Source organism: Silene latifolia, chromosome 9 (genome assembly GCF_048544455.1).
Source record: "Silene latifolia isolate original U9 population chromosome 9, ASM4854445v1, whole genome shotgun sequence".
In the NCBI taxonomy this organism is placed as follows: Eukaryota; Viridiplantae; Streptophyta; class Magnoliopsida; order Caryophyllales; family Caryophyllaceae; genus Silene; species Silene latifolia.
Genome location: NC_133534.1, coordinates 129,871,799 through 129,883,522, shown reverse-complemented (window position 1 = coordinate 129,883,522; position 11,724 = coordinate 129,871,799). Strand labels below are relative to the sequence as shown.

Sequence of the window (11,724 nt, the reverse complement as noted above, 5' to 3'; positions counted from 1 at the left end):
AAATGCTGAAATAAATGCTAGGCTAGGATTCTAAAAACCCCGCAGTTTATTACAAACAATAATATAATAATAAATATTAATAAAGACTTAGGCTATTTCTATTCTTCCATTTTCCCCTTGCCTTTATCATTCTTGTCATATTTCTTGTCTCGACGTCGAGGCGGGCGTTCTTGCATTATCTCTGACCTAATCACCAACGGTCTTTCTCGAGGCCTAGTCTTTCCACTCCGATCCACAACCATCCTCTCCACTGGAGCATTCTTTGGCTTCTTCTTCGGGCGGACGACTCAGAATCCAGCCTCTTCTTCGTCTTCGGTCAAGTATTTCTGGTTCTCTTTCGCCACCTCGCGGATCTTGTAGTTAATCGGGTCATGCTTCCTTAGCTTTTCATGTTCCTCCAAGATGCCAGCCTTCGTCCACTATAAGTAGGAATTCGACACCCACAACGAACCAACTGGGACAGGTATAAACCACATGTTTCTTTGGGCCCAACGAAGCTGTAACACCCCCATATACCAAGGTACCTTACCAAGGACCACCAGAGCATATAACGGTGCTACCATATCGGTTACCCGAGGTAAGTATATCAATAGGGACCAACAAAGAACAACTAATAAATTGTAAAGTTAAACTTATTACATAATTCCAAACCAAAATCCAAAGTATAAAGAAATATGATCTAACTACAGCTCAAAGTAATAAAAGACTCATGACAGCGGAAGCTAAGACTCTAAGTGATGACACTCCCATCCTCGATCCCGTAGCTATCATGAAATCATCACCTGTCAATATCTGTTCACCATCCCCGAATGGATCACCACAGTTTTATAAAACTTAAATGGGGTCAGTTCACTGCATAAACAAGATAAGAAAGATAGCAAACAACATCCAAGTCAATCAACACACATTCCTCCAAACTCCATCTGTAACCAGTAACCGACTACACACCAAAGTGTGTAGCCATGCCAGATTCCCACCGCAACAGGAGACCCTCACTGCCAGTGGGGAACCGCAGCCTTGCCCACCTAAGCCCCGCTCATCACAACGGGCAATAACCCATTTCCATTCATGTGCAAATGCCCCTTGTGATGGGAACCACAAGGGGCGAATCAAGGACTTGAAGCCATTCCTGATGATGACTTCTCTCAGCCGAGGACGCACCTCGAGAACCACAGACAATCAAACAACCAAGCTCACTATACCAATATAGTCATGCCAAATCCAAGGTATAATCTCAACAATAAAAGTAATCATGCCAGTAAAACAATCACCATCTTATACTTAAATATACAGTCAACTGAGTAGGAAACCCCTACCTTAAAATGAATCTAAAATCACAAGCAATCAGCGGAAGCTAGAACTGTTCCTCTATGAATCCTTCACCTAGTAATAATCACAACCATGCCTATGTCACAAACATACCAAACAATCTCCTTTTCCCCAATTTAACAATTAGGGCAAAACCCTAAAAGACACATACTAACTGATTACAAAGCACAAGAGAATTACCAACGAGATCGGGATAAAAGACGGAAGTATAAACTCACGATGGATCAATTAGCCTTGAGAGTGATTGGGGTGATTAGAGAGATAATGAACGTCGTTAGGTTTTGTAAAAGTGATTTGTAAACTGATAAAACGTAATTTATTATCTCTAATTACCTTAATCAAAACCGCGGAAATTAATCCTGTCAGACCGGATACTCGGCCGAGTACCTGGGGTACTCAGCCGAGTATCTCACTATTTGGCCGAATGTTCCTGGACAGTAACCTGACCAGGAAACACATGACACCCTACTTGGCTGAGTTAGCTCTATTCGGCCGAGTAAACTGGACTTAGAAAACCGTGGTATTATAGTCTTCCCTCCTTAAAACGAACTTCGTCTCCGAAGTTCATACCATACCCAAAACAAAAAAAACACTAACTACCCAAAGACAACAACAACACTACTCAAAGGGACTACCAACACCAACTGTAACCAACAAAACAACCTATCTCAAGCTCAAAGATACTAACAACATAAGCATCTCGACCTCAAACTAACTCAAAACATACATGCGACCATCTCCTACCCCCCTTAAAAGACAACAGTTACGTCCCCGTAACCAAACATACCTGATCAAAAAGGTGAGGAAAGCGCTCTCTCATAGACTCCTCCGGTTCCCATGTGGCCTCTTCCACATTGTGATTAGACCAAAGCAACTTAAGTAAGACGGTTTCGCCATTCCTTGTCTTGTGTAACTTACGATCAAAGATCAACTTAGGAACCTCTACATAAGTTAGAGACTCACCTAGCTTGATATTCTTAACCTCAAGCACATGCGACGGATCATTCACATACTTCCGGAGTTGTGATACATGAAACACATCATGGACCCGATCAAGCGATGGCGGTAAAGCTAACCGATTGGCTACTTCACCTATCCGGTCTAAAATCTCGTAAGGACCGTTGAACTTCTGACTCAACTTTTCTCGCTTGCCGAGCCTCATCACTCCTCGCATAGGTGACACTTTCAAGAGGACCTTGTCACCTACCACAAACTCAATGTTCCTGCGATGCAAATCCGCGTAACACTTTTGTCGATCCAGAGCTGCTTTCATCTTCTAGCGAATTAAGTGAACTTGCTCAATCATATCTTGTACCATCTGTGGCCCCAAAACTACAGCCTCGACACTATCATCCCAACACACCGGACTTCTACACTTCCTGCCATAAAAAGCCTCAAAAGGTGTTATCCCAATACTAGTGTGATAGCCGTTGTTGTACGAAAACTCTATCAAATCCAGCTTATCCTACTAATTCCCACCAAATTCCATAGCACAAGCTCGTAACATATCCTTTAAAGTCTTGATGGTTCTCTCAGTTTGACCATCTGTCGCAGGATGAAATGATGTACTAATATTTAAGGTAGTTGTAATCAATTCTTGTAACTCTTGCCAAAACCGTGATATGAACCTCGCATCTCGATCTGACACTATATCCTTTGGTGCCCCATGTAACTGAACCACATGCTTTCGGAACCCCAAAGCTAATTGAATCTTACACCCAAGTATCCTTTATTGGAATAAAGTGAGCTGACTTCGTTATACGGTCGACGATAACCCAAATCATATTGTTACCTTGCTGAGTCGTTGGTAACCCCACAATGAAGTTCATATAGATCGACTCCCATTACCACTCCGGTACTTCAAGTGACTGAATCTTATCTTGTGGTCTCCACTGATCACTCTTTACTCTTTGACAAGTTAAACACTTAACCACAAACTCAGCCACATCTTTCTTCATATTAGGCCACCAAAATATCTTCTTATTTAAGTTCTTATAGAGCTTGTCACCACCCGGATGTACTGAATAAGGAGTGCAATGAGCCTCCGTCATGATCAACTTCTTCAAGTCAACGTCACTAGGTAAACACCATCTCCCATCAAAATGAACACTCCCCTCTGTGTGGATAGAAAACCTCGAAACTGTACCACTCTCTACCCTCGACTTCCACTCTTGAATCTTAGGATCAAGTTCCTGTTTTTTCTTTATGTCACCATACAGATCAGGCTCGATAGTCAAGTCACCGATGGCATCACCCTTTCGAATCATATGGATCCCCACCTTAGACATCTTATCCCTCAGTTTCATCCAAGACATAGCAGTGCACAATGAATGTACACTCTTCCTACTCAAGGCATCTGCCACCACATTAGCTTTCCCTTCATGATATATGATTTCTATATCGTAGTCCCAAATCAACTCCATCCATCGCCTCTATCGCATGTTCAACTCTTTTTGTCTGTAAATGTACTTCAAGCTCTTATGATCCGAAAACACCTTAAAGGTCGCCCTATAGAGATAGTGCCTCCAAATCGTTAGAGCAAAAACCACTGCACCTAGTTCCAAATCATGAGTAGGATAGTTCTCCACATACGGTTTCAGCTGCCTCGAAGCATAAACGATAACTTTCCCATTCTGCATCAAGACACAACCCGACCCATTCATTGAAGCATCAGTATATACCTCAAAGTTCTCACTTCCCTCAGGTAGAGTTAGGACGAGAGATGTGGTTAAACGCTCCTTTAATGTTTGGAACGCTGTTTCACAACTCTCATCCCAATGAAATCTGGTCTCTTTCCTCATCAAAGTTATCATAGGTTTGGGGATCTTAGAAGTGTCTTTCACAAACCTCCTGTAGTAGCCAGCTAAATACAAAAAAACTCTGTATCTCAGCAACATTCTTTTGTGCTTCCCAGTTTGTCACTGCCTCAATCTTACTAGAATCCACCGACACACCCTCTTTCGAGATCACATGGCCCAGAAAAGCCACCCTCTCCAACCAGAACTCACACTTAGATAACTTGGCATACAACTGATTATCTCGCAAGATCTGTAGTACTAACCTTAGGTGCTCCTAATGCTCCTCCTTAGTCTTAGAGTAGACAAAGATGTCATCAGTGAAGACGACTACAAAGCTATCTAAGAACGGACTAAAGATCCGGTTCATAAGATCTATGAATAATGCTAGTGCATTAGTTAACCCAAAAGGCATCATCACATACTCATAGTGACCATACCGCGACCAAAAAGTTATCTTTGGAATATCCTCATCTGCTATTCTCAACTGGTGATAACCCGACCTCATATCGATCTTAGAAAAGACTCCTACACCACTCAACTGATCGAAAAGATCATCAATCCTTGGCAAAGCATACTTATTCTTCACTGTAATATGGTTCAACTCCCTATAGTCGATGCATAGCCTCATACTCCCGTCCTTTTTAAAAAACAAAACTGATGCACCCCAAGGTGATATGCTAGGTCGAATGTACCCCTTGTCTAGCAACTCATCTGGCTGCTTCTTCAACTCCTCCAATTCTTTAGGCCCCATCTGGTACGATGCTTTAGATATAGGTCCCGTCCCCGGTTTGAGTTCAACACTAATGTAACATTCCGTTTTGATGGTTCATCTTATTTTGTGGATTGTCTTGGTATTGAGTTGCTAGTGAGTGTTACGGAAGTGAGACAAGGTTGGCAACATTGTATTATGGTCAATATCGAGAGGATATGTTATCTAGTAAGCGTGGTTGGTGGAGTTAGTATTAGGTGTCCATGTTTTATAGGTTGGGTTGGAACTTCGGGGATGAATTTCTTTTTAAGAGGGGAAGACTGTAATACTACAGATTTTATAGGCTGGTACTCGACTGAGTACCGAGTATGGCCTACTCGGTCGAGTAAAGTGTGTCGTGGTTCCTGTTTGGCTACTGCCTAGGAATACTCGGCCGAGTATGTGGAATACTCGACCGAGTAGAGGGTACTCGGCCGAGTATACTCTATACTCGACCGAGTATCCGGTCTGTCGAGTGTTTTTCCGCGGTTTGATTTGGAAATGATTAGGGCATTATATATATTACGCTAGACAGTTTCTAATTACGCTTTACAAACCTTAAAATATTCTACGACACCCTAATCATCTCTGAATCTCTCCTTGTGTGTGGGTGATCATAGCAATTGCATTCATTCCTTTTGATTCATCGTCGGTAAGTCCCCATCTTCATATTCACTGATTTATATTTTAGGATTTGTTCTTGATTATGAATTGGGGGAAATGGGGGTTTTGCAGTTAGTGAATGTATTATGTGATTGTTGGTGTAGGAGACGACGTGGTATTTGTTATGCATTTGTATGGTTGATTGCAGCGTAAGCGGATTGTGAAAAGGTAGGGTTTCTCCTACTCAGTATTGTTAATTGATTGAGATTGCATATGTTTTATAATTGTTGTTATCTACTGATCATCGGAGGTTGGGTGTTGTGGTGACGGTGTTGGTGTGGTTGTATTATGACGGTTGTGGTGTTGTGACAGCTGTGATGCTGTGTGTGTGATTGTGGTGGAGTCACTTGCGGGAGTGGCTTCACACCCTAGTTCGCCCTCCGTGGAACCCGTCACGGGAGGGGATGTGCACATTAAGGGACAGGGATTGTTAGTCGTTCGTTGATGAGCTGGACTAGGTGGGGATGGGCTGCGGTCACCCACTGGCGGCGAGGATTACCTGTAGCGATGGGTAATCTGGCAGGGCTACACACTTCGGTGTGTAGTCGGTTACTGTATGAGATCGGGGACTGGGGATGGAGGATGATCAGCTGGTTGTATTGTTTGTTGTCTTATATTAATTGAGTTATACTGACCCCGTGTTGTTGTTTTGTAAAACCTGCGGTGATCCATTCGGGGATGGTGAGCAGATTATGACAGGTAATGCAGATGTTTAGCTATGGGACAGTCATGGGGAGTCATCACTTCGAGTCTAGCTTCCGTTGTTACGAGTTTAGCTGTCTTTGATTTCAGTTGTATTGAGGCCCTTACACTTTTATTTTGGGTTGGTCTGAGATAATGTAATCGTTAAACTCTTTATACTTTAATATAGTTGTTTTGGATTGTTGCTTTTGATATACTAACCTCGGGCAACCGAGATGGTAACAGCCTTTCATACTAGGGTAGTCCTTGGTAAGGTACCTTGGTATGAGAGGGTGTTACAACTGAAGTCGATGTCCCTCTTAGGAGGTAACTGTTGGAATATGTGTCCTTAACAATAGTGCGATCACATGATTTAATATCATAATTAAATCTCATATTAAGAATACGAAAGGGATGATTCATTATATAGTCAACTGATCATCATTAATCGGTAATGATTGGCAAACTAGAGTTTGACATTACTGTCGTATGACGGTGGAGGTCAGTTGATCCCATTAGGTCACACCTATAGGATGAGGCGCAAATAGATATTTAATTAATTGTATACGATACAGATTAATTAATTCTTTAATTACGGGAGTTGGATTTTACGTCTTATTGTAATATGATTAAAAAAGATTTAATTTAGTAATTAAGTGTAAAGTTACTAAATTAGTTGAGGTTTTATATAAGTTTTGAGGTAGAGGTAATTGGTTATTTAAAGTTACAAAGAGTTCTAATTTTAACTAACTAGCAATTGTAGGACCCATTATATATTGATATAATGGTAGTATACTACTCAAAAGTGGAGTGTATATTATATTATTAATTGTATATTTAATTGGTAAATGATTACATTAATAATTAATTATGTAAGATAGTTAAACATATGAATTATAAGCATTTGTGGGACAAATGACAAAAGACAAAAATGGACCTAAAATGCTCCATATACCCGGCCATATAGAGCAAAAGATGCTCAAATTTTGTCTTGTTCATTTGTGTTGGAATAAAGTGTGATTGTGACACTTCTATGACACATCTTACATAAATGTTTCCTACACCCTACCTATGCTATACAAACAAGTAAAAACAAGAGGAAAAGATTCCCCCATGTTAGAGGGCCACCGGTTTTATGCTCTTAAATAGGAGCACTTGTTGCTTATTTTTTTCTCTCTAGTTTTTGCTTGTTTTTGCACACATATTTCCTCACATGCAAAATCCTCCAAACACTCTCAAATACTAATACTATCCAACTATTACTAGAGGTAGTAATACCAGAAATATTAGTAATATTAAGGTAGCATTTCTACTACATATCTAGTTAATATTAGTAGGAATTTTTGGGTTGAATCTTGGGTGCAACTTATTGGTGTGTCTTCTATACTTGGAGTTTTAGGAGGATCATCCATCATATTAAGCTCAAGAACAAGTGAAAGAAGGTGACCTTACTTGTGCCCATATTTTCGAACCAACCTACAATGTAAGGGACATTGTTTTTCTTATAAATCTCTTATTTTGTTATGCATGCACTAGATCTAATAAACAAATAATTAAGAAGTTAATTTGTTCACTATTAGAGAAGTCTAATAATAGGTAAACAAACCTAATAAGTGGTATCAGAGCATAGGATGTTGCATGGATAATCGGTTATTGTTTTTCCGAGTTAAAATGTTAACCTATAAAACTAAAAATTTGAGTTTTATGAAGATAAAGCCACGAATATTTTTGCATGTTATATATTCTGGTCCTAAAATATTTTTAGGTCATTTTTATGATTTATGGAAATTTATGGCTCATTTTAATGATTTTTAGTGATTTTATTACAGTTTTATGAGTAAAATGAACTTTTATTCACTAAAATAAGTTAACCTTCACTAGTGGCCATGGTATTTTAGTATGACCTCACATGAATATTTTATGTATTTCATGTAAAATATCATATTAATGTGATTAATATTTCATAATTTATGAATTTTTAGTGTAAAAATGACATAAATAGAGGTTAAATTGACTAAAAATGGTTAAACTTATTCTATGACCTTGAAAATTTTATATGACCTCACATGCAAATTTTACAAGTTGTGTGTAAAATCTCGTATTAATTGGATTAATATTGCATGATTTATGATTTTTATGAGATAAAAATGGATTAAAAGAGGTAAAATGGTTAAAAATAGTTAAATTATGAATTGGGCTATGAAACTTTAATATGTTGTCACATGCATGATTTACAGAGTGTATGTAAAGTTTGAGATTAAATGATCTCATTTAGCATGATTTATGAATTTTTAGAGTAAAAATGGCATAAATAGTGACTATTTTAGCATAAATAGCTAAAACGAATTGCATGACATGAGAAAATTATTTTAGGTTGCATAAATATCTCACTAATCAGATCTAAAGTTGTAAAATTGATTGGATTAATTTTTGGATACTTTAGATGTTAAATGAGATAAAACCGATAAATTGCAACTATATTTTTTCAAAATTAATTCAAAAATATTAACCATGATTTTTGACATTATGAGTATCATGGAATTATTCCAGAATGTTCAAAAATTTAAAATTCAAATTTTGAAATTATTGTAATTTAATTTGGATTTATTTCATAAATGTTATGATTTTAAGGTAAAAAAAATGAGCATAAAACTTAAATCAAGTTGAATTATTGTCAAAAATTGAGTGATGACTAATTTTTGAGTCCTAAGAGTGTTAGGATAATTAACTTGAGCTTAGATGTGATTTAAGTGTTAATTTGTGATTTTAAGAAGTTATTATCACTCATTTCCATAAAACCGAGATATATATATGATATAAGTTAAATAGGGCGATTTGGCACATAATTTGGCATGATAGGTACATATTATAATGCTGCATATTTCAATTGTTGAATGTCTTTTATATATATATTTTTGAATTATGTAATTTTATCTTAGTATGGCCTTAGTTTTAATCGATATTACCCGTAATGAAAGAGAATATTGATTCGGTTGTAATTTAATGTGATCTCGTATCACTTTTATTTTTATTTTACTAGTTTTTCCATTTTATAAATGTATAATAGGAATAGCTTTGTATTTTTATTATTATTTGTAATTATGGAGTATCTTCAAAGACGGTGCCATTCGGAAAGGTGATCCGACGAAGACGGTGTTTTTGGGAGGCGTGTCAATTGAAGATTCAAGGGACCAAAGGAGTTGGTTTCCGAATATGTAATAGATTATTTGATTTTCTAATTTTAGGAAGGCCATACTAGGAATTTTTTAATTATTGCTTTGCATTTCTTTTAATATGTTACATGCATTGCCAAATCGCCGTAAACAACAACATGCATATCATATCGAGTCATCGACCGTGTCAATTACAATTATCGTAGTTCACCGCTTTAGTTCACTTAAAACGTGATAGATAATAAATTGACAAGACCTATTACTTTTAAAAATTGAGAATTAGCCTTACCAAATAGTAGAAACCATGAATCCCAATTTCATAAGGAAGTAGATTCGGCTCACCGGGGTACTAAACTTGTTACGTTGGGTAAGTGGGTAATAAAATGTTATTACATCGAAATTTGGATTGAGCTCAACGGAAGTATTCGTGACCGTAGTCGCATGTGTTCCGGGCTAAAGATGAAAATTAGAGTAATTTTTATCGACCGAGAGTTCTAGAAGTAGAATCGATTAAGAGGTTAATCCACCGAGTTATATTAATAAGGGATGACTCGGCTCACCGTACCCGTATTAATATGAATTTGGATCTCGGAATCATTTATAATAGTTGGGTAGAGGTCACTATATAAATGCAATACTTGTTTACAAGTATTATCAAAACGATAGATGTTAATTATTTCCTTCATTTCCGTTTTGTAGTTAATTATACGCAATGAATTCATCTAATACTCCTACACCAATCACCATTGATTCATGGCTCCAATCATTCGATGAAAAGTGCTCCGAGTATGACAATGATACGATTAGAGAATTACGCATTGGCATTGGTCAGGATGAAAATTTTTGCTTCTTTACCACCTCCACACCACCCACTCCAATATTAATGCCTACCACCTTGGTAAGAAAATATTGTGAAGAAAATCTCGCTAAACCCAAGGCATACTTGTTTGAAGAAACAAGGAGAAGTATTAAATTCAGTGGGAGTTCTAGCAAGAGTGTCCTTCCAACTGAAAGGAGTATTGGTATTATTAAAGGGAAGGCAAAGATGGGTGAGAAACCCAAACCTGATAATGAATTGGAAATGGATAGTGGGACTACCAAAACCAAGACCAAGAAGGGTGCCCAATCATATGAGGAATGTCATTATTGTAATGTCATGGGCCATTGGAAGCGAAATTGCCAGAAGTATTTGGGAGATATCAAAGTTGGACTTGTTACTCCAAGTGGGACTTGGAAATATGGAAAAGCTAAACAAGAGTGATATAAATCTCCGACAAGGAAATGGAGCTAGGGTAGCCGCCACTTCAAGAGGGACTTGAGTACTTGTTTTAGCTAATAACTTTGAGTTGAAATCAAAATAATGGTGATTATGTACCCATTTCCATTTCTATGCTAGACATGAAAGGATCGATTTGCATTTTGTTGAAAACAGACATGGCTGTGAGCCATGTCACTTATCTTTATGATATACAAGTTTTAGACACTTCCAACTGAAGCAAAGATATCTTCATAATACGATCCAAAAGACTCAAACAAAGTAATCCAAATGATTTATACATTTGCCAATTGTCAATTAGGTCTCATAAATGAGAAACCCATTAAAGGCTAGTGTCGACTAGATTTAATGAACCATTTGATTTTCAATCATATGGAATATGCGAATCTTGTCACCTTTGCAAAATGATATGTACTCTCTTTAGTGGTAAAGGGACATGAGCTAGTGATTTGTTGGGACTAATACATGCCGATATCTGTGTTCTAATAAGCATCACCGCAAGGGGAATTTATGACTACTTCGTCACTTTTAACGATGATTTAAGTAGATATGGGTATATTTACTTAATCAAATATAAAGTGAAGCATTTGAGAAATTTCTAAATCACGTAGAGAACCAATTGAACAAGGTACTAAAGCATTACGATTCGATCGTAGTGGCAAAGATCTAAATAATAAATTTGATTTATTAAAGATGGATTATGACCTAGTGTCACTACCCATAAGATCTAACTAATATGAGTCGGTTTGAGTTATTGAACTCAATTTTGGGAATTTACAATCCAAGACGGACACGTAATTTTAAACGGATGGTCAACCAGGAAATACCTGAAATAGAGAGTCTATTTAACAAACATGGATCAGGCTCGCATATGACATGAATCAAGCTGCCATGATAGAGCTGGTCTTTTATGTGCTAACATGTCAATCTTGACAAACTTCCTAATACTCCACTATATATATGTTTGTGACTCACAAAACTATCTCTTGAGAAGATAGAGGTATTTCTAAGAGATAGAGTGGGAGTAGATTAGATCGTCACAAACATGTCTTATAG

The 11,724-nt window shown here is 37.6% G+C and overlaps 1 protein-coding gene across 1 annotated transcript; it reads right to left on the bottom strand.

Annotated features, from left to right (window-relative positions):
* Nucleotides 1-287: 287 nt before the first annotated feature.
* On the bottom strand, nt 288-2,602 carry LOC141601589 (uncharacterized). Its single transcript, XM_074421883.1, has 2 exons — nt 2,117-2,602; nt 288-419 (listed from the first exon to the last, which is right to left on the bottom strand). The coding sequence occupies exons 1-2, from the start codon at nt 2,600-2,602 to the stop codon at nt 288-290; spliced, it is 618 nt and encodes a 205-aa protein (XP_074277984.1).
* Between the last annotated feature and the right edge of the window lie 9,122 nt (nt 2,603-11,724).